The sequence below is a fragment of the Scomber scombrus genome, chromosome 14 (genome assembly GCF_963691925.1).
Source record: "Scomber scombrus chromosome 14, fScoSco1.1, whole genome shotgun sequence".
Lineage (NCBI taxonomy): Eukaryota > Metazoa > Chordata > Actinopteri > Scombriformes > Scombridae > Scomber > Scomber scombrus.
The window spans coordinates 27,981,513-28,009,291 of record NC_084983.1 but is presented as its reverse complement, the minus strand read 5'-3'; the positions used below and the strand labels follow the sequence as shown (position 1 = coordinate 28,009,291).

Below are 27,779 nucleotides of genomic sequence, written 5' to 3'. Positions count from 1 at the left end.
ATTGTTTCAGACTTAGTTGTCACACTTTTTCTTTTTCATTGAGGAAGTTGTCTTGTCTCAGTTTGAGCAGAAAGGACGCAAAGGTGAGTTTACTTTTACTTTACTTCATTATTGTTGTTGTTTGTTTTTTACAGTATAAAACACTTTTTTACTCTTTTACGTTAGATGAGCCGTTTAAAGCGCTTTTTACGCAGATGTCCGATCGTGGTGCGTTTTGAATGAAAATGAAGCCAAACCTCATAATAATAATACAGTAATGAGTTTTTTTGGTCTTTCCAGAGAAGATTTAATAGAAGTTTTTAACAGTTCTCAAATAGTTAATCTTTAAATGTGAAACAGAAGCTTGAAAGATCAGCTCCATGTTTTTGCGCTGAGACCCTTTACCACCTTTTGAAACGACCTCAGACTGGTCCCTGAACCTTAAGTTAAGAAACCTGAGTGTGTGTGTGGTTGTTTAACGTGACATAGCTGCATGACTTTAGATGTCACTGTCACGTTGTCTCTTCACCACAAGATCTTCTGACACAAACTGGTTCAGTGTGTTTTTTCTGTTACCTGAAGGGTGAAATGCTCCTTTAAGCGTTTTCTTTTAAAAATGGGTCAAATTCGTCTAAAAAGCCTCCAAACTCTACTGTAGGTGCAAAGTGGAGCTCAGGTTAGATTTTGGATCAATTGAACACATGATGATCCTGTAAATAAATGTGATTTTAAAGCTTCTGGTGTCAAATTTCACTCTCTCACTGGAGTTTTTTTTTTGTTTAATGTGATATAAAAAACTAAAGAGCCAAAGACAGACGTGTTTTTACAGTCTGTTCCTGCTGACTGTCAGTAAGGTGTGACTGTGACTGTGACGGGGCGTTGCTGAAATACAACCTGCCTCCATGTAGAAGAAGAAGTAGAAGGAGGAGGAGGAGAAGGGTGTTACAGGGTTTTTTCATTCATGCCTAATAACAGGTTTCGTCAGAGTTTGATGAGTGCAGTTTTAGTCATATCACCTTTTCTCGGTGGTAAAAGTCATCTCATTGGTGGAGTCAAACGTCAACAGGAGGGGCAACTTGTCCTGTAATGTGATCTTAAAAGAAAACACTCCACCCTGAAACACAACAAGACCAGATCATCAGCTAAAGTTCCTCCCTCAGGTCTACAGAGGCCATAACCTTCTAACCTGCTTCCTCTTTATTCTGTCTATAACTTCTATGTCTTCGGGGCGTTTTGGGGGCGTTTTGCTGACAGTTTACACATGAAATTTACACTTTGGAGCTGACACCAGTATTCATTTCAGTTTGTTTTTGTAGTGTGTTGCTTATAAAACCAAATCGTAACTGTTCCAGGTCGCTTTGTCTGTCATTAACTCACTCAGACAGCCGTGAATGAGCTTTTTATTGTAACCCTCAATGTCTTTAAATGTTTATCAGAGCTGCAGTCATGTATTTTTAGCCGTGACAGCAGTGTGGGTCTATAGATAGTAATGTCAATCTGTCAGTCAACAACTCATCTCTACAACTATCAGATGGTTTGCCATTAAATTTGCATCAGTCAGACGTTAATTTTCTCAATAAGATCAACCCGAATAACTCTGGTGATCCTCTTTACTTTGCAGTGAAATATACCTGTTGGATGGATGCAATCAGTCATTTCATTTAACTGACCCTGCTCATGTTGATTAGGTCCAGTTAGTGCTTCATTTAAACAACTACGATACCAGAACCAATCCAAGTACCTTTAATCCTTCGTAGGTCTGCTCAACCGTTTGGTAGAAGTCACTTTGTGTCATGATATCTGGTTAAAAACTAAAATCTATTGAACCCATTTAACTTTTAGGTCAATCTTTAGCACTTGTATGAGGTATGTAATGCACAGACAGTCCATCAGATTGTTCTATGGTTGCTATAGTTACAGGTTGTTCTATGGTTGCTATAGATACAGGTTGTTCTATGGTTGCTATAGATACAGGTTGTTCTATGGCTGCTATAGATACAGGTTGTTCTATGGTTGCTATAGATACAGGTTGTTCTATGGTTGCTTTAGATACAGGTTGTGCTTTAGTGTATAAATGAAGAATAACTCAAATCACTGCTGACATCAGAGATCCTGCTGGAGACATTTTAGAAGTTGAGTTTCATTTTTTCATCTTGTACATGAACAGAATGAGTCTCTAACATGATTTTAAAGAAAAGTTTGGAACAAATGTGTGAATGAGTCTGTAGAGGTCTGTAAAACATCACATTTAGGCTCAATGAGGAAATAAATCCATGTTTTATGTTGTCATGGCCTCAGAGGAAGGAAAAGCAATAGCACTTTCTTGATGTGACCTACAAAGGGTTAAAGTGATACTGATACCAACTGAGTACTTCATTCAATACCCATCATGTGAATAGAAGCCACCGTTCCTCGACATCTAAATGATTAGATTTTTTACACAAATGAGTTTTAAAAGTCTTCAAATTATTAATATTTATGACTCAAAGAACATTTGTGTTGATTGGCTGCGAGCAAGTCCGTACAAATAGTCATATTTTCTAGCTCTGGATCGATTGCAGGTATCAATTGATTGGAGATGTTTCGATACTACTTGGTATTGATTTATTTCGGTCGATCCTTCAAAAGGTATCAAGGACCAATACCCAGCCCTTGGTACAGTTAAGTAGCTCTGACCTTAGTGTACGGAAACCTTTTCCTAGTCTTGATGTTTGCTGACGCTGCAGTATCCAAAAATAGAAGCTTCCTTTAAATGTTAGACTTGACATGCTCTGGTTGAAGCTCCTTCACAGGTGTGTCCTGTTGGCACTCTGCCACTTTATATGGTTGGGTGTACCAATCTGCAAGGTTTACTTTGGCTTGTATGTGTATGTTTGCATCTGTTAGATATGTATTACAGTGTCTAAGGATGACTAGTGTGATGATGTACAGGAGGTGGAAGTGAAATAAGGGGGCTTGTTCCCTGTTTCGATATCACTGGACCTTTGTGTTTGTTTACTGTAAAGCCACATGATTACAGAAAAACAGGATTACTAAGAGGTCATTGTCATTTACAGTCAGAATGGGAGTTATTTTAACTTTAGGTTGGTGTACCTACAGTCACAAACTGGTAACTGAGTGTACACCCATCAGCCAAAACATTAAAACCACCTGCCTAATATTGTGTAGGTCCATCAAAACAGCTCTGAACCATCAATACATGGACTCCACAAGACCTCTGAAGGTGCCAACGTCTGGTATCTGGCACCAAGACGTTGGCAGCAGATCCTTTAGCTCCTGTAAGCTGCAATGTGGGGGAGTGTCAAGCACATACCACAGCTGCTCGATTTGGATTGAGATCTTAGGGAAATCGGAGGCCGATAAGCAACACCTTGAACTTTTATCATGTTCCTCAAACCGTTCCTGATCAGGCAGCGTTATCCTGCTGAAAGAAGACCCTGCCTTGAAGGAGTATCGTCGCCATGAAGACTCGGTTTTATTTGTAGAGATATTTTAGTCCGAACCAAAGAGACAGACTGACCTACATTGCTATCGGATGACATGGTGGGTCTAAGTTTGTTAAAGGACTGTAAAGCAGAATTAAAGTCAAGTCCTGAAAGTTCAGGAATCGCTTTGAACACTGAGAAAAACGAAAAAGACGTTTGACTGACTCATAAGGTTTTTAAAGTCAATATTTAGTCCGTATACAGCTGGTGGAGCATAAACAAATATTTGAGCATAATGTTAGACCTCAGTTAGTGCGTGAAAGTATTAAAAAAGGAACCTAAGCTTGTGAGGTTTTGTATCCTCGTAACACTAATACGTTTTTGCTTATCCCATCAAATAATGTAGATTCAGACCGAGTGGTTATTGTGGTCTGAAGTGATGCTGTGTGTTGCTGACTCTAGAGTTCACTAGAAGGCTAAGACCTTTAATTCAACCCTAAGATACAGAAGTGAAGGTATATCTCTGTAAGCACAGAAGGCCACAACAGCTGATATCAAGGATGAAGAAAGTAAACAATAAGAGACAAGTAGCAGGACAATTAACCCTCCTGTTGTCCTCGAGTCAAGGAAGGAGGGAAGAAGGGAGGAAAGGAGGAATGGAGGAAGAAGGAAGGAAGGGAGGAAGAAGGAATGAAGGAAGGGAGGAAGAAGGAAGGAAAGGAGGGAGGGAGGGAGGGATGGAAGAAGGAAGGAAAGGAGGAAGGAAGGAGGGGAGGGAGGGAGGAAAAAAGGAAGGAAAGAAGGACAGAGGAAAGAAGGAAGGGAGGAAGGTAATGGGCAGGAAAGCAAGAGAGAAGGAGGAAGGAAGGAAGAAAGGGGATGGAGGAAGGAAAGAAGGAAGGAAAGAAAAAGAGAAGGACAGACGGAAGGAAGGGAGGAAAGAAGGAACAGTCAGACCGAGTGGTTATTGTGGTCTGAAGTGATGCTGTGTGTTGCTGACTCTAGAGTTCACTAGAAGGCCTCTAATTCAACCCTAAGATACAGAAAGTGAAGGTATATCTTCCCTTCTCTGTAAGCACAGAAGGCCACAACAAACTGAAAGCGTATGACATGACCACATATGATATGGAAAACCGCCAAAGTAGAACAATAAGCATCTAGTGTGGGCCAATCGGGTTAGTATCACATAGCATAACCCGAACTGCAAAGGTATATAAGGAATTAAAAATGCATATTCGAGGCTTCTTCTACAAAACATGACAAGTTCTTTACTATTGTGAGTATCATGTCATATGTTGTTTTATAGATTTATTGAAGTTGTTGTTGGCAGAAGGACATTTTAAAGACAGGTCAACACAAGAAACGTTAGCCTTCTTAACCTTCCTGTCGTCCTCCCGGGTCAAATTGACCCCGTCTGTTTAAACTGTTCCTTCCTTACTTCCTTCCTTCCTCCCTCCCTCCCTCCTTCTCTCTTTCTTTCCTCCCCCTACCTTCCTCCTTTCCTTTTTTCCTCTGTCCTTCTTTCCTTCCTTCCTCCCTTCCTCTTTTCCTTTCTCGCTCCCTCCTACCTTCCTTCCTCCCTCCCTCCCTTTCCTTCTTTCCTTCCTTCCTTCCCTCCTTCCTCCCTTCCTTCCTTCCTTCCTTCCTCCCTCTTTTCCTTCTTTCCCTCCCCCCTTCCTTCCCTTCCTTCATCTGTCCTCCCTTCCCTCCCTCCTTCCTTCATCCCTCCTTTCCTTCCTTCTTCCTCCCTCCCTTCCCTCCCTCCTTCCTTCCTCCCTCCTTTCCTCCCTTCCTTCCTTCCTTCCTTGACTCGAGGACAACAGGAGGGTTAAATTAAATATTGTAATATAGTGGGTTTTTTTAAAGCGTTAATTCATTGTTTCTTTTATAGATGATTTTTCCCCTAATAAAAAAAGTGATGTAGACGAGTGAGAAAGGTTAGCATGCAGATTTAGCTAAACTTTATAATCTTAATTTAATCCCCTTTTTCTGTGCGTTGTTCCTTTAATTTAAATTATTGGGTCAGTTTCATGTGTCCAACTATTATTTTTTCATTATTCACTTTAAAGGGTCCCAATGTTTTCCTGCTACACCTTCATCAGCAACATACTTGAATCTTTGAGGACAGAAATATTCACATCAAGGTCTGTAGAATATATTTAGCAGCCAAAATTCATCATGCTAAGCTCCACTTCTGCAAAAAGACATATTAATACTATTGGAGAAACTTTAATTAGTTTTTGGTGTTCTCATTTATATCTAAAAAGTTGTAAAGATTTAGCTTTGCAGGTCTTCACAGCTGCTAGTTTAAAGCTATCTAAGCTAGTTAAAAGCTATATAAGCTAGTTTAAAGCTATCTAAGCTAGTTAGCTACTTGTTTACTTTCTGAAATTCACATTCTTGTATTAACCAGCATGTAGTTGTTGTTTTTTAATGTGAATTTATCTCCTTTCCTGTCATGAGACTGTCTGTTAAATGAACCTAAGTTACATCTCATGAGGTTTTTATAGCTTGTCTGTGTCTTAAGACTTTAGCCTGACTGATGAATGCTAACTAAATGGGTTTGTTAAAGTGCTAACAGTTAAGTGAATACCAGTTTTAAAACCCAAATATCATGTTTCAATTAAAAACAAAACAACAACCTTGCTTATCTATGAATTAGCATCACAACACACAAGCTACAAGCTAATCAGTGTTCAGTATTTAGCCATGTTTTACTCCAGCAGAGGTTCAAGACATTTTAATGGACATTTATTTGCTTTTTCTGCCTGGAAAAAACTTAACCCTTACATACTGTTCATATTCTGACTTATAATTACTCCAATTCCCCATCAGTCATTAATACATGTTTGATTAATCCTTCTGTAAATGGAAAAAAAGACATTTACAATCAGAACATTTTAAAGAACTTGAAGAATACAACATGTTTGAATGCTGATTCTTGAATCTTTTTTAATAAACACATGTCAAATTTGTACATTTGAATATATAAAATGTGTATCAGCTGCTCAAAATTTAAAGAAAAGATGCATTTTATTTCCATTTTTGTATATTTGGGCTGATATTAGGAAAAGTCCAGCTAAAATAAAGGTGTAATATGGTGTTTCTACAGCTCTACAATGTAAAAAAAAAATGGGTCAAATTCGCTGAACAGTATGTAAGGCTTAAAAGCTTTTCTTCCAGTGAAAAACGTCCACATTCAGGATTTCATAAACATACATTGCTGTTGAGTGTTCATGTTTAATTATTTGATGTTGTGATTAGCGCTGGGCGATATGGACAAAATCAAGTATTCCGATATTTTTGACCAAATACCTCGATATCGATACTGCAACAATAATGTAGAGATGATTCTTGATGCTTTCACAGAATATTTACACTATGAAATGTTTGGTATATAATCATTGGTAACGTGGATACAATGACAAAGTGGGTAAAAGGTAAAAAATAACACAAGCTAGAGCTAGAACAGTCCGTTAAGTTCAGAAAATGACATCATAGTACAGTAATGCAGCTTTTAAAACCAGGAAAAGACGACTCTGATGACATATCACGATATTACGATATCCAAAATCTAAGACGATATCTAGTCTCATATCACGATATCGATATAATATGGATATATTGCCCAGCCCTAGTTGTGATAATAACTTGGGTTGTATTATATAAAGCATTGAATAGTTTAGGGCCAAAATACATTAATTATCTGCTGCTACGTTATGAACCATCGTCTCTATCAGGCAGTCTCGGACATTTCTGCTTTCTTGTCCTTAGACTCAACACTAAACAGCTTTCAGTCTTTATACTGAATTATATAGCATAATAGTATAATAAGAGTTGGATACGATGCATTTTCCCCAAAGACCACCACTGTAAAATGGCGCTTTTCCACTACACAGTTCCAGCACGCCTCGCCTCGACTCGCCTCGGTTCTTTTTGCGTTTCCACTAGGGAAAGTACCTGGTACCTGGTACTTTTTTAGTACCGGCTCTGGTGAGGTTCCAAGCGAGCCGAGCCGGTACTAAAATGTGACGTCGACACACTGCTGGCCGCTGATTGGTAGTTGTCGCAGGAAGAGTCATGAGCCGTCCCACACAAGAATCAAACCCGGCATTTTTAAATACCAACAACAGCGTTACAGAGATTAGTTTCTCTTCTCTTGCTTTGTGTGAGACAGAAAGCCTCATACAGCAGCAAGTACACCATCACCTCCATGTCCTCCATTGTTTATGTGTTTTGTGTCGCGTATAAAACAAAGTCACGGCAGTTTAATGCAGCGTTGCTATGACGACCCCGCCCACGTTGAGTAGGTACTTTTTTGTAATGGAAAAGGTTTCATGGTACCAAACCGAGGCGAGTCGTGCTGGAACTGTGTAGTGGAAAAGCGCCAAAAGGCAAAGTCTGTATTAGTGTATTGAGTTGTGTTATCTGTTGTGATTGGGTGTTCAGATAATGTAATACACACAGACACATTATTGTGGATAAATGTAGTTGATGTGCTGTTTGCTTAACATGTGTTTTGCATCACTGTGGTGTGATGCTGCTGCAGGCCTGAGTTGTCATGTGTTTTATAAGTTGGCTTTTGTGTGTGAAGTTGCTTCCCTCACTTACCGACCCTTATTATGAAACCTGCAATCAGCTGCTGTGTGATTGTTATACACTCAGTCTCATGTATCAGTAATAAGCGTTGTGTTATCTGCTTGGGTGGTTTTTAGAGAACACTTAATATTACCATACATGAGCCACACAGATGATGCTTTAATCCACTGTATCATTGTCTTGTGGATTGTGAGTGCAGCAATATGTCAGCAGTTGGTTGGAAGGGAGGAAAGGAAGGAAGGAAGGGAAGGAAGGAAGGATGGAGGAAAGAAGGAAGGAAGGAAGGTAGAAGGGAGGGAGGAAAGAAGGAAGGAGGGAGGGAAGGAAAAGAGGAAGGAAGGAAAGAAGGACAGAGGAAGGAAGGGAGGGAGGAAGGTAGGGGGGAGGAAAGAAAGAGAGAAGGAGGGAGGGAGGATGGAAAGGAAGGAAGGAAGGAATGAGGGAAGGAAAGAAGGAGGGAGGGAGGAAGGAAAGGAAGGAAAGAAGGAGGGAGGGAGGAAGGAAGGACGGAGGAAAGAAGGAAGGAGGGAGGGAGGGAGAAAGGAAAAGAGGAAGGAAGGAAAGAAGGACAGAGGAAAGAAGGAAAGGGAGGAAGGTAGGGGGGAGGAAAGAAAGAGAGAAGGAGGGATGGAGAAAGGAAGGAAGGAATGAGGGAAGGAAAGAAGGAGGGAGGGAGGAAGGGAAGGGAAGGAAGGAAGGAATGAGGGAAGGAAAGAAGGAGGGAGGAAGGAAAGGAAGGAAGGACGGAGGAAAGAAGGAAGGAGGGAGGGAGGGAGAAAGGAAAAGAGGAAGGAAGGAAAGAAGGACAGAGGAAAGAAGGAAAGGGAGGAAGGTAGGGGGGAGGAAAGAAAGAGAGAAGGAGGGAGGGAGGAAGGAAGGAAGGAATGAGGGAAGGAAAGAAGAAGGAGGGAGGGAGGAAGGGAAGGAAGGAAGGAATGAGGGAAGGAAAGAAGGAGGGAGGAAGGAAAGGAAGGAAGGACGGAGGAAAGAAGGAAGGAGGGAGGGAGGGAGAAAGGAAAAGAGGAAGGAAGGAAAGAAGGACAGAGGAAAGAAGGAAAGGGAGGAAGGTAGGGGGGAGGAAGGAAGGAAAGGAAGGAAGGAAGGAATGAGGGAAGGAAAGAAGGAGGGAGGGAGGATGAAAGGAAGGAAGGAAGGAATGAGGGAAGGAAAGAAGGAGGGAGGGAGGAAGGAAAGGAAGGAAGGACGGAGGAAAGAAGGAAGGAGGGAGGGAGGGAGAAAGGAAAAGAGGAAGGAAGGAAAGAAGGACAGAGGAAAGAAGGAAAGGGAGGAAGGTAGGGGGGAGGAAAGAAAGAGAGAAGGAGGGATGGAGGAAGGAAAGGAAGGAAGGAAGGAATGAGGGGAGGGAGGGAGGAAGGAAGGACAGACGGAAGGAAGGAAGGACGGAAGGAAGGAAGGGAGGGAGGAAGAAAGGAACAGTCAAAACAGATGGGGACGACACAAAGGTTAAATTAGTATACTTTCTAGTACACTACAAGTACATGGTCCTCTTAGTTGAATTTAAATGTCTTTGTGCATTGCCTCGTGTTGCTTTTACATTATATCCCACCTCCCTTTATGTTTTTATGTAAAGCTCTCTGCATTGCCTTGTTTAAATGTGCTATGCAAATAAACTCGCCTTGCCTTGAACTGACACTTTTCATCCTCCTCTGTGCAGATGAGCGGAACATTGGAAAACGGTGAGAGCGCCACACAGATTTCTAAAAAGGCCAAAATTAGCGACCATCTGGACGGCATTCCCCCGGAGACTCTCAGTAAGGTAGGTGTCACCTGAGAGGGAAATATATGTTTTGTTGTTGTTGTGTTGTTCTATAGGTGGTTTACATTGCATGTTGTTTTATAGATAGATAGATAGATAGATAGATAGATAGATAGATAGATAGATAGATAGATAGATAGATAGATAGATAGATAGATAGATAGATAGATAGTTAGGTAGGTAGAAACATAGAAACACAGCTCTAACTATCCAATGGAATGGTAAAAAGATTACTAAGAAAACACAAAAATTGTACTAATAAAACAAATATATATGTAATAAATAATAATAACATACTCGGTATGCAAAAAGTGCACTGCAGTATCTAAAAACACCTTTTTTTTGCAATATTTCAAGATTGTTTCACATTGTTCAGCATTTCCATTTACCAGTTTAAAGTACATTCTCAATTTGAGTCAAATTTGATCCTAAAATCCTAAAAGGTAGTCACTGCAGCGATTTCAACACAGATGAAAGTCAGTCATAATCACAAAGTCTGCCACAATGATTGAGCCAGAAATAAAGTACTAAGTCTTAAATAACAACATGAACATTACTACATTTAGACATTGTATTTAAAACGCTATATGGTAAAATGGTAAATGGACTGTACTTATATAGAGCTTTTCTAGTCCTTGGACCACTCAAAGAGCTTTTACACTACATGTCACATTCACCTATTCATACACCATTGGTGCAGCCATTGGGAACAATTAGGGGTTAAATATTGTGCCGAAGGAAACATCGATATGCAGTCTGGAGGAGCCGATTAATAGACGACCTGCTATACCTCACACAGGAGTCAAGAATGAACTTATTGTTAAAATGAACTGACAAATATCAAACTTTAAGAGCTAAAAGTTACAAAAAGTTGCATTAAAATACAGATAATACAGCTCCTGGCAGACAGATTTGATGCATAACTGTAGTGTGTTTGACTTTAACGTATATTTACATAATTACAAGAAAAGTGAGCATAAAAAGAAACAAAAATGAAGAGTTTTGAGGTCTGTTTAAAACCCTAAATCTATAAGAAACTGACTGATAAAGTATTTACTGTCAGTTTCACAGAGACAGCCATGTGGTTACACCCTGTGTGCTTGTGTAAAGCCTTAATATTAACGACATTTATAGCTTCCTGTTTCTGTGGATTTTTTTTTGTCTTGCACACTGTTGGAAGAAACTGGATTAAGAAGTCAGTGTTGCTGTGGGAAAAGTTCTCAGATTGGCAAATTACACACAGAGAAGTTAATAGCGTGAGTCAGAGATCAGTCAGAGATGCTTGAATAGCATTAACTTGAATCATGACTGTATTTACATTTTCGGAGGCTTTTGCAGACACAGCGTCAGGATCACACCCAACACGCCTCATTTATTCACACAAAACCTGCTTTTAGATATTTAAAATATATTTCACAACTTCAGTCAGTGACTTAATACTTAATAGTGATTAAGCACCTTTTAAAGCAACATCTTTTTTTAATCATCTGTCTGACTTCACACAGAACTCCATTTCACTGTTTGTGAAGTTGGTTGCTAAGGTTGTTGCTATGGTGTTTTCCAAATGTGTTAGCTCACATATTTAGGGTCAGGTATCAGCTCCAACATGTACAGATGGATTTGAGACAGTTTTTTTTCTAATTTTACTACTAAAGCTTGTTTCATGGTTTGTTGACGTCGCCAACGGAGGGTTGGACTTCGGGGGGCTGACCAATCAGAGCAGAGTGGGCTCATCAGGAGTTTTTAACTGGAAATCATGCAAAGATATTCCAGTAGAGACACAGAATATTAATATAGAGCTGGAGAATATGCCCTCCTTAAGCGACCTGAATGGTGGTTCATTCAAAGCATACAAAGAATATTGAATAGGTAATATTCTTAGATACAAAAAAATCATCTTCTCCTCTAAATCAGAAGCATTGATCCTCTGTAGGGTGGCCATTTTAGGAAATTTAAAATTCAGATTTGGTTCAACTTACACCCGTCTATAGCTGGATTTGTATTTGACATAAGAGTTAACGGGTTTCCTGTATATAATACCTGTGACGTAGAGTTTAATAGTGCTGGATTTCACTCGCTGATATCACCACGGCAACACTAGAGATGGTGTATCATGCTTTAATTATATTCCCCATAGTTAGTGTGTGGCAGAAAGCAGCATCGCCCTTTACAGCCTAAAAGGAAAGGGGAGGAAGAAGAGAGAAGCTAGGGTTTGTTTTTTTGCTCTGTACTAAGTTATACATATTTATTTATTTTTTATTCTCCTTTCTGGCGCCCAACTTTTGAATTAAACCCTTTTTCATCCTCTATGCTACAACTACAAATGTGTTTCAATCAGGCGGGGAGTTCAGGTCCTCTGAAATGAGGCCAACGCGGAAGTAACTTAAAACTGCATTCTATCAAAAGGCCACCAGGGGGCGACCGCTTTGGTGTCAAAAGGACTTCCGTCTCTATACAAGTCAATGGAGAATTCACCAACTTCTCACTTGATTTCTAACCTCAGTAAACGTTTTCAAAACGTGTTTATGGTCTCAATCGCTAGTTTAAAGCCTTCTTCAATGCAGTATGATGTTCATTTGGGACGTTTTGGCCTCCCTGATTTTATATGTGACGATGAAGCAGGGTATGCATTAGGGCGTGGCTACGTCGTGATTGACAGGTTGATTGGTTCACAGGTTCAGGAGGGCGCCTCATGCTCCTCCTGATGCCCATATAAGTAGAATCCCTGTTTTTATTTTTTCCAGCATGCACCTGAAATTTTCAAGATGGCGCTGCTCAGATCCGATACTATTGGCCTCCGAGCAGCAGTCCACAAACCAATGGGTGACGTCACGGATGTTACGTCCATTTCTTATATACAGTCTATGGTTTCAGTCCACCTTTTTTTTTTAAATGCAAATTTGACGCATATAAAAAAACCTGAGTGGAAACACTGAAAATTAAAAATTAAATTAATTATAATGTTGCAGTGGAAATTATAAAAAATATAATTTTGCAAAAAGTTTTCCTCTTGGCTGAGGAGTAATAAAAGTTAGGGTTATGTGGAGAAGAACAACTAGAGCCAGACTAAGTGAATATAATTTATTTCTCAATCTGTTTCCAATCTGTGTTGCATTTTTTTTTGGTCTTAAACCAATTACAGAATTAGTTGCATGGCGTGTTAGAGATTCAGAGCATGCTGTTTATTGTTACCATGCGTGTTTGCAGAGTGACGTATTGCAGGCGGAGCCAAGCCAATATAAAACACGACTTTTACTAGTCCTAACCATCAGAGTCATGATGGAGGAATGAAGTAATCCAGGAACGAGCATGTAGGGACAAGAGAAGAGGCGGAGGAGGTGGTGGAGGTGGAGGAGGAGGGAATTAAACGAGGCTGAGAAAGAAAAGGAGGGAAAGAAAGAGTTTAATGCTACAGAGAGACAGAGCGAGACGAGGCCTGAGCTGACATGCTGCTGGAAAATTACTGCAACACATAAAATAGAAGAAGAAGAAAAGACAGAGAGAGAGAGACAAAGAGAGGAGTGGCCTTTGTGTGTTTGTGTCCACGCTTCATGTAAACTTATGCAAACATCCTGTCCTGATCCCAATCCTCATCCTGGAACCAGATCCAATAATAATAATAATAATGATAATAATGACAATAATGACAATAATAATACGTTGTTTTAATATTTTTGTGTCTATACCTGCCCAGTGACTTCAGATGGCAGGAAGGGAAGAAGAAGGAAGGAAGGCAGGAAAGATGGAAGGAAGGAAAGGAGGGAGGAAGGAAGTAGGGAGGGAAGGGAGGACAGAAGAAGGAAGGGAAGGAAGGAGGGAGGGAAGGAAGGAAAAGAGGGCGGAAGGGAGGGATGGAGGAAGGTAGGAGGGAGGGAGGAAGGAAGGAAAGAAGGACAGAGGAATTAAGGAAAGGAGGAAGGTAGGGGGAGGAAAGAAAGAGATAAGGAGGAAGGGAGGGAAGAAGGAAGGAAGGAATGAGGGAGGGAGGAAGGAAGGACAGAAGGAAGGAAGAAAGGGGGATAGAGGAAGGAAGGAAGGAAGGAAGGAAGGAAGGAAGGGAGGAAAGAAGGAACAGTCAAAACAGACGGGGTCAATTTGACCCGGTAGGACGACACGAAGGTTAAAGAGACCCAACATTCCCTCATGAGCAAGCCTTTGTGCTAAATGAACATATTGTTTAAAAACAAACAAACAAATTTCACTTAAAAATCTGCCATCGTTACATTATTACACATTATAGATTGTATTCTAATGGAAAGCTTGATGTGACAGTAGTCTGTTGGCATTTATCTATGCAGTCCCACCCTGATATTATCCTGATATGACCTGTTCTGGCTGCCAGGGAGTCATATGTGTTATTCAGGGGATTTATACCAGCAGCATCAACAGCAGCAGCAGTACTGTTGAAACTTGTCAGAAGTATTTTAGACTTTTAAAGTACAGGTGAGAAGATAAAAAGACGACAATGCTGCCAAGAAAAATGCTCACCGTCACTTTGGCAAGCTCTGATGAAACTGGTCCCCGATGTTGAAATCTGGATGTATAGAAAATATGAAGGGAACATATTGTGCTTTTCCTTTATGAACATCTGGTTTAATCTTCGTGTCGTCCTCCCGGGTCAAATTGACCCTGTCTGTTTGGACTGTTCTTTCTTTCCTTCCCTTCTTCCTTCCTCCCTTCCTTCTTTCCTCTGTCCTTCCTCCTTCCCTCCTTCTCTCTTTATTTCCTCCCCCCTACCTTCCTCCCTTCCTTCTTTTCTCTGTCCTTCCTTCCTTCCTCCCTTCCTCTTTTCCTTTCTCCCTCCCTTCCGTCCTTCCTTCTTTCCTCCCTTCCTCCCCTCCTTCCTTCTTCCTCCCTTCCTTCCTTGACTCGGGGACAACAGGAAGGTTAAGAGTCAAAATATAATGAAGTATACTTATGTAGAAGTAATTGTGAGTGCTCAATGTCCGAGTCGACGTTGACTAATGACTGATTTCTTTATACACATTGCCCCAGATCACAGCTTTATTGTGTATTTACATTGTTTTGGGTTTAGTCACACTAAGCTAAGAGGTGTGCTAGTTGTCTGCAGCTCTTCATCAAACATCATCATCACTGTGAATGTTTGAAATATATAACTTCCTGCTTTATTTCTAACCGATCGGCTCAAAGAATCTCCATATTTTGTTGTTTTGACTGTTTTTTAGCGCTAACAAACTATTTCCTGTAAATTCTTCATACTAAAAGTAAAGCTAAAGTATAAATAACAGGAGAGTAAAAGGTTATAGAGCAGTGTCATAAGATATTAACCCTTAAAATTTGGATTTAATTAAAAAAGCAGCTGCAAACAGAAATGTCTTCATCCTCCTGTGTGACAAAGACACCACACCCTACCACCGTGTGTGTGTGTGTGTGTGTGTGTGTGTGTGTGTGTGTGTGTGTGTGTGTGTGTGTGTGTGTGTGTGTGTGTGTGTGTGTGTGTGTGTGTGTGTGTGTGTGTGTGTGTGTGTGTGTGATCTGTGAGGATGCAAAACTAAAGTGAAAAGCAAAGTCACAAACTGAGAACAAACTCCAAACTGTAAGAAGTCCAGTGAAGCCAAAAACACATATATCGCCCCCTGGTGGCTGGTTGCAGTATAACTCATACATCCTGCCCCATGAGCCAAACTAAAAAAATCAAAATATACATGAAATAAATTTCTCGCATTGGTGGTTTCTGTGATTTTAGGTAGTTCTGATAAATTAGTCTTTTGCACAGGACTCTGGCTCCAAATTATGTTACACATCCAATATGGCCGCTTCCTAGAAAGACGATCTTTTAGCTTCACTTTTGCATAGTGGTAGGAAACTGAGACATGTCATCCATGTTTAACCCTCCTGTTGTCCTCGAGGGAGGGAGGGAGGGAGGAAGAAGGGAGGAAAGGAGGGAGGGAGGAAGGATGGAAGGGAGTAAGAACGAAGGAAAGGAGGGAGGAAAGATGGAAGGAAGTAAAAAGGAAGGAAAGGAGGAAGGAAGGAAGGAAAGAAAGGAGGGAGGAAAGAAGTAAGAAGGAAGGAAAGGAGAGAGGAAGGAAGGAAGGGAGAAAGAAGGAAAGGAGGAAGGAAGAAGGAAAAGAGGGAGGGAGGAAGGGAGGAAGGAAGAAGGAAGGAAAGGAGGAAGAAGGAAGGAAGGACGGAGGAAAGAAGGAAGGAAGGAAGGTAGGAGGGAGGAAATAAGGAAGGAGGGAGGGAGGGAGAAAGGAAAAGAGGAAGGGAGGAAGGAAGAAAAGAAGGACAGAGGGAAGAAGGAAGGGAGGAAAGACAGAAGGAGATAGGGAGGAAGGAAGGACAGAAGGAAGGGAGGAAAGAGAGATGGAGGGAGGAAGGAATGAAGGAAAGGAGGAAGGACAGAAGGAAGGAAGGAGGAAAGGAAAGAAGGAACCGTTAAAACAGACGGGGTTAATTTGACCCGGTAGGACGACACAAAGGTTAAAAACAGTCAATGCAATGAACTGAGCGGCTGCATAAAGGACCAGTAGAAGATAAATAAGGAGTTTTTAACTGGAAATAATGTAAAGATATTCCAGTAGAGACACAGAATATTAACATAGAGCTGGAGATGTGCAGAATATGTCGTCTTTAAGATGCTTAACACAAATTTTCCTGATAACACAAATCAAACCCAAACAGTAAAAGACATGATTTAGCTTTAACTAACCCAGCAGTGATTTTCCAGCTTCAGAGGAAACGGAAACAGGAAGAGAAATGTGAATTGTTGCTGCCATCTCCAGAGGATCGTTACATGTTGTACCAGCCAGGCAACTTCCTGAAGAATACGCCTGTAAAAAACAGTTTTAGTTAACAGAAAAACAAGAGAATAAACACTGATAAAGGTTTTAGACATGTTCATGTCAGGCATACACAGCAGGGACCAAATGTTACGTTGGCACCATGTGGCACCTATAGTATAATAACATAACTTTATTATATTTATACTATTCTTTATATCCAGATAGGTGTGTATAATTAGTATGATTTTATATTTGTAAAGGTTGGTTGTATAACTGTACGTTTTTATATATGTGGGACTCTGTATCTACGTTCACATATTTGCATTTTTTCCACATTTGAAAAAAAACCCATAACTTTATTTATAAAGCATGTAGAGACAAGCTGAGAAAACCAATGTAAAGTGTTGAATTTAGGCTTTTACACAGCATTTATTCATTCATTCATTTATTTATGTCCATAGACAATAAAACACACACATATATATATTAATGATTTACATAATCATACATCAATGGAAAAGGAACATAGTTATAAATTAACATGTAAACAGGCTGAACTGTAGTTTCCTTTATTACATTTTTATGCTTCATTTATGTTTATATGCATAATTAAAACAACATTTTGTACAACTTTGAGATGCTAATATAATGATATTTTTAGTCAGTATCAGTATAAAGATTTGTGGATTTCTATAAGCGCCTGTTGTCATGTTCAAAATGATAAATTAGACTTAGTTGAGTTGTGATGCTTGAAGGTATAAAAGCTGATAAACAAAGACAGAAAAGAGTACAAAGAAAGTCAGAAAAAATGGGTCCTTGAGGGAAATCAAAGTGTACTGTGTCCCCAAGAAAAATGGGGAATATTTTAATTTCACTATAATTGAATTGACTAGAAGTTAGTCCACAGTATAGACATTTATGGAATAACTGAATATTATCACATGATGATTCCTGAGATGATTCCTGTCTATCAGTTTGAGGGTCCTTGATACCATACCTATTTTTTTTTAATCAAATTGAGTCCCTCTATTTCTTCCTTTCCCTCCTAATAATTACTGTAACTTCCTACAGTCAAATGCTTCTTCTAGATATAGAGACACAGACATAGACATAAATACAGACGTAAATACAGATATAAATACAGATACAGATATAGACATGCATATAGATATAGATATAGTTATGTAGACATATATATAGATATAGGTTTAGACATAGACAGATAAACAGTACCAGTCAAAAGTTTGGACACACCTTCCCATTCACATCAATGAGAAAGTGTGTCCAAACTTTTGACTGGTACTGTATATACATAAATATAGACATAGGCATTGATATATAGACATAGATATATATATATATAGATATATATATATATATCTATATATATATATCTATGTATACGTATATATATATATATGTATATATATATATGTATATGTATATATATATATATATATATATATATATATACATATACATATATATATCTATATATATATATATATATAGTGGCCTATTTCTGACTGTGTTTGTTTGCATGTGAGTTCAGACTTTAAACAGTTCAGGAGGAAAGTGAATGAGGGTCGGAGGGAAGTTGTTGAAAGTGTTTAACTCCCGAAAATAAAGACAGAGATCTTTTTATATAAAGTTTTAACCTGTGATCAGCTTGTTATCTACGTTACCTCAGATTCCTAGAAATACCAACGAGCTGTAGTATTACTGGAAATAAGTTTTTCCAGTTTATTCTGTTTTGAGGAGCTCACTTCTGCTCAGGGAATGAAGCATGAAGCGCTGCATAATTTACTCTATAACTTCAGGATGTCAGACTCTGGCGTAGAAATGTGGGTCAACACATGTTTGCAGGAGCAGATATCTGAGGTTTGATGGTGAAGATTTGGAGGGAAATGCTGCCATCTTGTGAATAAATTATGTTAAAATCTGTTCGGATCCTTTAATGTTTAATTTTCTCTTGAGGATGAAGTCAACCTGCGATGAAAATATAATTAATGTTTATATGTCAACTGTATGTATATTGGTGTCATGCCTTTAAGATGTATATATTTATATATTTATATATGTTTAATACTTTATTTAATCAGGTAGTCTCATTGAGAGAAATGTGTGTGCAACAATAAATATAGTACAATTTAGCTTATTTCCCTCTATACGGAGCATACTGTGTAGGCTGTATATGAAGGTTAAAGTCAAAAATATTACAAAGAAAGACAAAACTACTGCAAAGAAAGAAAAAAAAATACTGCAAAGAAAGAAAAAAATAATGCAGAGGAAGACAAAAATACTGCAAAGAGAGACACAATACTGCAAAGAAAGACAAAAATACTGCAAAGAAAGACAAAATACTGCAAAGAAAGCTATAAATACTGCAAAAAGGATTTTAAAAACGGCAAAGAAAGACATAACTACTGCAATAAGGACAAATATACTGCAAAAAAAGACAAAAACATTACAAAGAAATACAAAAATACTGTAAAAAGGAAAAGAAATACTGCAAAGAAAGGTACAAATACTGCAAAAAGGACAAAAAATGGCATAGAAAGACAAAAATACTGCAAAAAAAAGACAAAACTACTTTAAAAGGGCTAAAATATTCCAGGCCTCAAAATAAATAAAAGGCCCCCTGGTGGTTTATCTGTGTACTGCATATATCTGATCATATATACATATAGAGCTCTCTAAAACTCCTCATGGATCACATATGACTCCCTTGGTGTTAACTTACAGCCGTGTCTCGTACCTTTCTCTCTCTACAGCTGCAAAAGGATCTGGACGGGTTCGATCTGCCTCGGGAGAAGCTGCAGGTCATCATGTCTCTGCTGAAGAAGGACGTGAATCGAGGTTTAGGGAAACACAGTCATCACCGAGCGCCGGTGAAGATGCTGCCGACGTTCGTCAGGGCAACGCCGGACGGGACGGGTGAGTGAACTTTTCCATCATTATTGCTATGTTATATTTTCATGTCTCAGGTAAAATAGGACATGATATTGTGTGATAGGAGATGTTTAGTGGTGTAAAAGCTAAAAAATACACTCTCTCTGCTCTCTGAAACATGAATCAAGGTTTAATCACATTTATTGATCAGTCAGATCCACTATTGATGCTTTCTAAACACATCTGAGCTTCATAGTTTGGTATAGACCCAGGAAGTCAAACATGAGGCACGTGGGCCAGAAATGGCCCGCCGAAGGGTCCAATCCAGCCCACTTACCTTCCTTCCTTCCTTTCATCCTTCCTTCCTTCCTGATGATGATGATCTGTCGCTCCTCCCCTGCAGAGAAAGGCGACTTCCTGGCGTTGGATCTGGGAGGAACAAACTTCCGGGTGCTTCATGTCCGAGTTTTGGAAGAGGAGCAGAAGATGGTGAAGATGGACAGTCAGATCTGTGCCATCCCGCAGGAGATCATGACGGGAACCGGAGAACAGGTACTAGAAGGAAAAACAGTCAATGGACGGAGACTTAATCTGCAGTTAACCAGTTTCTGATGACTGAATTACTGTTTATCTTCACTTACCTCATCTTAGCTTAACTTATTTTAACTTACCTCATCTTAGCTTATGTTAATTTATTTTAATTTATCGTAACTTATGTTAACTTATTTTAACTTATTTTAACTTATCGTAACTTATGTTAACTTATGTTAACTTATCTTAACTTATTTTAACTTATCGTAACTTATGTTAACTTATTTTAACTTATCGTAACTTATGTTAACTTATTTTAACTTATCGTAACTTATTTTAACTTATCTTAACTTATTGTAACTTATTTTAACTTATCGTAACTTCACTTATTTTATCGTAACTTATGTTAACTTATCTTAACTTATGTTAACTTATCTTAACTTATGTTAACTTATCTTAACTTATTTTAACTTATCCTAACTTGTGTTAACTTATTTTAACTTATTCTAACTTATTCTAACTTATCGTAACTTATGTTAACTTATTTTAACTTATCGTAACTTATGTTAACTTATTCTAACTTATCGTAACTTATGTCAACTTATTTTAACGTATCGTAACTTATCGTAACTTAACTTATTTTATCTTAACTTATTTTAATTTATCGTAACTTATCGTAACTTTCCTTTTACTTTAACTTTTTACTTTAATTGTGTCGCCTTTGCACATCTCTGCCTTTATATCTCTTTAATCTCTGCGTCTCTCTGTTTGTTTCCAGCTGTTCGACCACATCGCCGCCTGTCTCGCTGAATTCCTCGACTCTCAGAACCTGAAGGGACACACTCTTCCTCTGGGCTTCACCTTCTCCTTCCCCTGCGAACAGAAAGAAATAGACAAGGTTTCACTTTCACACACACACACACACACACACACACACACACACACAATGATAAGATTTAACCCTGCTAATTGCCAGAAAATTCTACTTCTTTGAAACTGTGTTTATTGGACCTTCTGACAAATAATTTAAAATATTTATTAAATAACATTTTGCATGTATGAGTTTTGTTTTGTATCATATTTCATACATCTATAGCATGTTTTAAACAAATACAAACATATTGAATACAACATGTTTAAGCCTTTATTACATCATCAGGTTCTATATTACATCATCAGGTTCTATTTTACATCATCAGGTTCTATATTACATCATCAGGTTCTATTCCATCATCAGGTTCTATATTACATCATCAGGTTCTATTAAATCATCAGGTTCTATATCACATCATCAGATTCTATTAAATCATCAGGTTCTATATTACATCATCAGGTTCTATATTACATCATCAGGTTCTATTACATCATCAGGTTCTATTACATCATCAGGTTCTACAAGCCCTTAAAGCTCCTGCATAGAGCTCATATCAGCCACAACATGAAATACAATAAACTGAACAGATGAACAGATAAATGAGCTTCTATACCTGCTGTATCTAATCTGATACACTTTCAACAGGAATTTACCATAAAATAAGATACTAAATATTTAGTAATTCACCATTGCATCAATCCAGTAACTATTCCTATTGAAGTATCAGTAACTATTTCAATGTTTTTCTTACTTTAACTTTTTATAAACTGGTAAAAAAACTATATATGCAGGCCTCTAACCTTCATGTCGTCCTCCCCATCTGTTTTGACTGTTCCTTCTTTCCTCCCTTCCTCCCTCCCTCCTCCTTCTTTCCTTTCCTCCTTCCTTCCTTCCTTCCTTCCTTCCTTCCTTCCTTCCTTCCTTCCTTCCTTCCTACCTTCCTCCCTTCCTTATTTCCTCTGTCGTACCTTCCTCCCTTCCTTCTTTCCTCTGTCCTTCCTCCCTTCCTTCTTTCCTCTGTCCTTCCTCCCTTCCTTCTTTCCTCTGTCGTACCTTCCTCCCTTCCTTCTTTCCTCTGTCCTTCCTTCCTTCCTTCCTTCCTTCCTTCCTTCCTTCCTTCCTTCCTCCCTCCTTCCCTTCCTCCCTTCCTCCCTCCTTCCTTCCTCCCTCCTTTCCTTCCTTTTTCCTTCCTCCCTTCCATCCTTCCTTCTTCCCTCCCTTCCTTCCTCCCTCCTTTCCTTCCTTCCCTCCTTCCTACCTTCCTCCCTTCCTTCTTTCCTCTGTCCTACCTTCCTCCCTTCCTTCTTTTCTCTGTCCTTCCTTCCTTCCTCCCTCCCTCCTTTCCTTCCTTCTTCCTTCCTCCCTTCCTTCCTTCTTCCTCCCTCCCTTCCTTCCTTGACTAGAGGACAACAGGAGGGTTAAATTGTGTCTCACTGATTGAAATAAAAAAAACTCCCCCTGGTGGTTTATCTGTGTACTACATGTATCTGATCATATATACATCAGGTTTTTAACACTGATGATGTAGAGCTCTCTAAAACTCATGTATATTAATATATGATTCAGTTGATGTTACAGGAGTTTAAACATCGTCTCTCTCCTCACAGAGCATCCTGATCCGCTGGACCAAAGGCTTCAACTGCTCCGGTGTTGAGGGAGAAGACGTGGTGAAGCTACTGAGAGAAGCCATTCACAGGAGAGGAGTGAGTCCTAAATACTGAGGCTCAGATGGTGATTTCTATAAAACATTTTAGGCACAAGATTTGAAATGTCGTGTCTTGTATCAGTTTGAACACAAAATAGCTGATTGATAGAAGGAAGGAAGGAAGGAAGGAAGGAAGGAAGGAAACAAAAGAAGGAGGGAATAATCCTCCAAATAATATCTAAAAACCTGTGTAAGATTATCTGATCTTATCCCTCCCTCTCTCTCTCCCTCTATTTCTCTATCTCTCTATCTCTCTCTTTCTCTATCTCTCTCTCTCTCTCTGTCTCTCTCCCTCTCTCTCTCTGTCTCTCTCTCTCTCTGTCTGTCTCTCCCTCTCTCTCGCTCTCTCTCTCTCTCTCTCCTTCTCTCCCTCTCTCTCTTTCTGTCTCTCTCCCTCTTTCTCTGTCTCCCTCTCTTCCTCTCCCTCTCTCCCTCCCTCTCTTTCTCTCTCTCTCTCTCCCCCCCCCCCCCCCCCCCTCTCTCTCATCAGGACTATGACATCGGCTCTGTTGCCATGGTGAACGACACCGTTGGCACGATGATGAGCTGCGGCTACAGGGACCAGAGCTGTGAGATCGGCATGATCATCGGTAAACATCAATAATAATAATAATAATAATAATAATAATAATAATAATATTAATAATAATGATAATAAACTTTATTTATAGAGCACCTTTCGTACAAGGCATGTAGCTCAAAGTGCTTTACAGAAAAAATACAATAAAAACAACAGCAAATAAACAGAATTAAAAGAAAACCTTAAAATCTATTCTAACAGACTGAAGTGAAGCTAAAACTGGGTCCTGGGTTTTGTATCACCATAATCCCTAAATATATAAAATACACTTAAATGTAGACAGTAGCTGAGTCTACTATACTTTTCATTATCTCTTCCTCTCTTCCTCTCTTCTCTCTCTTAAAGGTACGGGAACCAACGCCTGCTACATGGAGGAGATGAAGAACGTGAAGCGAGTGGAGGGCGAGGACGGGCGGATGTGCATCAACACGGAGTGGGGCGGCTTCGGAGACGACGGCTCCCTCAAACACATCCTGACCGAGTTTGACGTTGAGGTCGACAAAACGTCCATCAACCCCGGAGTCCACACGTACGTACGACGAGTTAACCTTCCTGTCGTCCTCCCGGGTCAAATTGACCCCGTCTGTTTTGACTGTTCCTTCTTTCCTCCCTTCCTTCCGTCTGTCCTTCTTCCTCCTTCCCTCCTTCTCTTTCTTTCCTTCCTCCATCCCCCTTTCTTCCTTCCTTCTGTCCTTCCTCCCTTCTTCCCTCCTTCTTTCCTTCCTTCCTTCCTTTCCTTCCTCCCTTCCTTCTTTCCTCCCTTCCTCCTTCTCTCTTTCTTTCCTCCCCCTACATTCCTCCCTTTCTTGTTTCCTCTGTCCTTCTTTCCTTCCTTCCTTCCTTTCCTTCCTCCCTTCCTTCTTTCCTCCCTTCCTCCTTCTCTCTTTCTTTCCTCCCCCTACATTCCTCCCTTCCTTGTTTCCTCTGTCCTTCTTTCCTTCCTTCCTCCCTTCCTCTTTTCCTTTCTCCCTCCATCCCTCCTTCCTTCTTTCCTCCCTCCCTCCTAACTTCCTTCCTTCCTTCCTTCCTTCTTTCCTCCGTCCTTCCTTTCCTTCCTTCTTTCCTTTCCTCCCTCCTTTCCTTCCTTCCTCCCTCCCTTCCTTCCCTCCTTCCTCCCTCCTTTCCTTCCTTCCATCCTTCCTTCCTTCCTTCTTCCCTCCTTTCCCTCCTTTCCCTCCTTCCTCCCTCCTTTCCTTCCTTCCTTCCCTCCTCCCTTCCATCCTTCCTTCCCTCCTTCCTCCCTCCTTTCCTTCCTTCCTCCCTCCTTTCCTTCCTTCTTCCATCCTCCCTCCCTTCCTTTTTTCACTGTTTTGCATCATTAAAAATCAAATATTTTGTACAGACTAAACAATCAATTAATAAAAAATAAAAAAAGAATAATAGAAATAATCATTGTTGGTCATCTGATCCTGATTTTAAGCCGCAAAGCTTATTAAAAATGCTTCCAGTTGTAAGAAAACTGAGAGAAACGAGCTGCACAACAAACTTGTGCTTTCATTATTTATTATTTTTCATGTTACTCATTCATTTTGTTGTTACATAAAAGCAGAAAATAATGAGCCCGAGTTACACGTCTAACATAAACCAGCCTCCAGCCTCTAAAATCAGGCTCAGATATCCCTTCTTTTAGGTTTTTTTAGTGTTTTTCATCATAATTACTAGTAAAAAAGGATAATAATGAACCACTTTCATCTATTCTTCACATCTCCAGCTCTATATTAATATTCTGTGTCTCTACTGGAATATCTTTGCATCATTTCCAGTTAAAAACTCCTTATTTATCTTCTACTGGTCCTTTGTTTAACATCCAACATATTAACCCTTCATAAGTCTGCTCAACCGTTGGGTAGAAGTCACTTTGTGTCATGATATCTGGTTAAAACCAGAATCTATTGAATCCATTTAACTTTTAGGTCAATCTTTAGCACTTGTATGAGGAATGTAATGCACAGACAGACCATCAGGTTGTTCTATGGTTGCTATAGATACAGGTTGTTCTATGGTTGCTATAGATACAGGTTGTGCTATGGTTGCTATAGATACAGGTTGTTCTATGGTTGCTATAGATACAGGTTGTTCTATGGTTGCTATAGATACAGGTTGTTCTATGGTTGCTATAGATACAGGTTGTTCTATGGTTGCTATAGATACAGGTTGTGTTATGGTTGCTATAGATACAGGTTGTTCTATGGTTGCTATAGATACAGGTTGGTCTATGGTTGCTATAGATACAGGTTGTTCTATGGTTGCTATAGATACAGGTTGTTCTATGGTTGCTATAGATACAGGTTGTTCTATGGTTGCTATAGATACAGGTTGTTCTATGGTTGCTATAGATACAGGTTGTTCTATGGTTGCTATAGATACAGGTTGTGTTATGGTTGCTATAGATACAGGTTGTTCTATGGTTGCTATAGATACAGGTTGTTCTATGGTTGCTATAGATACAGGTTGGTCTATGGTTGCTATAGTTACAGGTTGTTCTATGGTTGCTATAGATACAGGTTGTGTTATGGTTGCTATAGATACAGGTTGTTTTATGGCTGCTATAGATACAGGTTGTGTTATGGTTGCTATAGATACAGGTTGTGTTATGGTTGCTATAGATACAGGTTGTTCTATAGTTGCTATAGATACAGGTTGTTCTATGGTTGCTATAGATACAGGTTGTGTTATGGTTGCTATAGATACAGGTTGTTCTATAGTTGCTATAGATACAGGTTGTGCTTTAGTGTATAAACGAAGAATAACACAAATCACTGCTGACATCAGAGATCCTGCTGGAGACATTTTTGAAGTTGAGGTTAATTTTTTCACCTTCCTTTCTTCCTTCCTTCCTTCCATCCATCCTTCCTTCCTTCCTTTCTTCCTACTTTCCTTCCATCCATCCTTCCTTCCTTCCTTCCTTTCTTCCTTCCTACCTTCCTTCCTTCCTTTCTTCCTACATTCCTTCCTGCCTTCCTTCCTTCCTTTCTTCCTACCTTCCTTCCATCCTTCCTTCTTTCGATCCTTCCTTCCTTCCTACCTTCCTTCCTTCCTTCCTTCTTTCCTTCCTTCCATCCTAAGAGGAAGGAAAAGCAAATAAATGATCCTTTAAATATTACTTTCTTGGTGTGACCTACTAAGGGTTAACAGTATAAAAAGTTAAGTCCCATTTAAGAAACTTAAACCTGCTTTACTATGATTTTGTGGCCACTAGGGGGCAGAAAAACTCACAATTAATCAAACACACTTCGGACTCTCCTGCAGGTTCGAGAAGATGATCAGCGGCATGTATTTGGGAGAAATCGCTCGGCTGCTGCTGGTGAAGCTGACGAAGGACCAGCTGCTGTTTAAGGGGAAAACGTCGGAGGCGCTGCTGACACCGGGAAGCTTCGAGACCAGATTCATCTCTGAGATCGAGGAGTGAGTGTCAGATATAATCTTTTTTCGTGCAATGCTAATTTTATATGCTTGTGCAGCTGATACACATTTTTATATATTATGCAAATGTACAAGTTTGATTGTGTTTATTAAAAGAAAATCAAAAAATCTGCATTTAAACATGTTGCTGTATTCTTCATATTCTATAAAATGTTCACCTGGATCATAAAATAGTGATGGTGAATGTCTTTTAACCCTCCTGTTGTCCTCGAGTCAAGGAAGGAAGGAAAGGAGGCAGAAGGAAGAAGGAAGGATGGAAGGGAGGAAAGGAGGGAGGAAGGAAGGGAAGAAGAAGAAGGAAGGAATGGAGGGAGGAAGGGAAGAAGGAAGGAAAGGAGGGAGGGAGGAAGGAAGGAAGGGAAGAAGGAAAGGAGGGAGGGAGGAAGGAAGGGAGGGAGGGAGGAACGAAAGGAGGGAGGGAGGAAGGAAGGGAAAAGGAAGGAAAGGAGGGAGGGAGGAAGGAAGGGGGGAGGAAAGAAAGAGAGAAGGAGGAAGGAAGGAAGTAAGGAAGGAAGGAGGGAGGAAGGAAGGGAGGAAGGTAGGGGGGACGAAGAAAGGGGGATGGAGTTAGGAAAGAAGGAAGGGAGGAAAGAAAGAGAGAAGGAGGGAGGTAGGAAGGACAGACGGAAGGGAGGAAGGAAGGAAGGAAGGAAGGGAGGAAAGAAGGAACAGTCAAAACAGGCGGGGTCCTCCCTTCCATCCTTCCTTCCTCGACCCGGGAGGACGACACGAAGGTTAAAGGGATAGTTAGTAATTTTTACTGGTTAAGAAACATTTTAATTTACGCATTTTGACTCTTTCTTTCTTTCTTCTTCTCTCTTTCTTTTCTTCCTGTTTCTCTCTCGTCTTTGCTTCAGGGAGGAGAGCGGTCTGAAAAACACCGAGACCATTCTGACCCAGTTGGGTTTGACGTGGGATTCGGTGGACGTCCGCGTGGTGCGTGTGGTCTGCGACACGATCTCCTCGCGATCTGCCCGCCTCTGCGCCGCCGCCCTGGCGACCCTCGTCAACCGTATCCGTGTCAACCGTGGGAGGGGACACCTGAAGACCACTGTGGGCGTCGATGGGACCGTTTACAGGAAACACCCGAAGTAAGACGCAAAATGTTTAGCAGGAGGCTAAATGTTTGACTGGTAATAGTTTAACCCTGCTGTTGTCCTCGTGTCAAGGAAGGAAGGGAGGGAGGAAGGAAGGAAGGAAGGAAGGGAGGAAAGAAAGGAAGGAAGGACAGAGAAAAGAAGGAAG

General features: G+C 40.0%; 1 protein-coding gene across 1 annotated transcript; it reads left to right on the top strand.

Moving 5' to 3' along the window:
* Positions 1–27,625, top strand: LOC133994104 (hexokinase-4-like; the record flags this gene model as incomplete). The annotated part of the gene is given in 10 exon segments (XM_062433300.1): positions 1–83; positions 9,679–9,780; positions 19,304–19,466; positions 19,825–19,973; positions 20,731–20,850; positions 22,434–22,529; positions 23,022–23,121; positions 23,457–23,640; positions 26,361–26,516; positions 27,392–27,625. Coding segments are annotated over 9 exon segments (1,304 nt in total), but the record flags the coding sequence as incomplete, so codon positions are not given.
* Between the last annotated feature and the right edge of the window lie 154 nt (positions 27,626–27,779).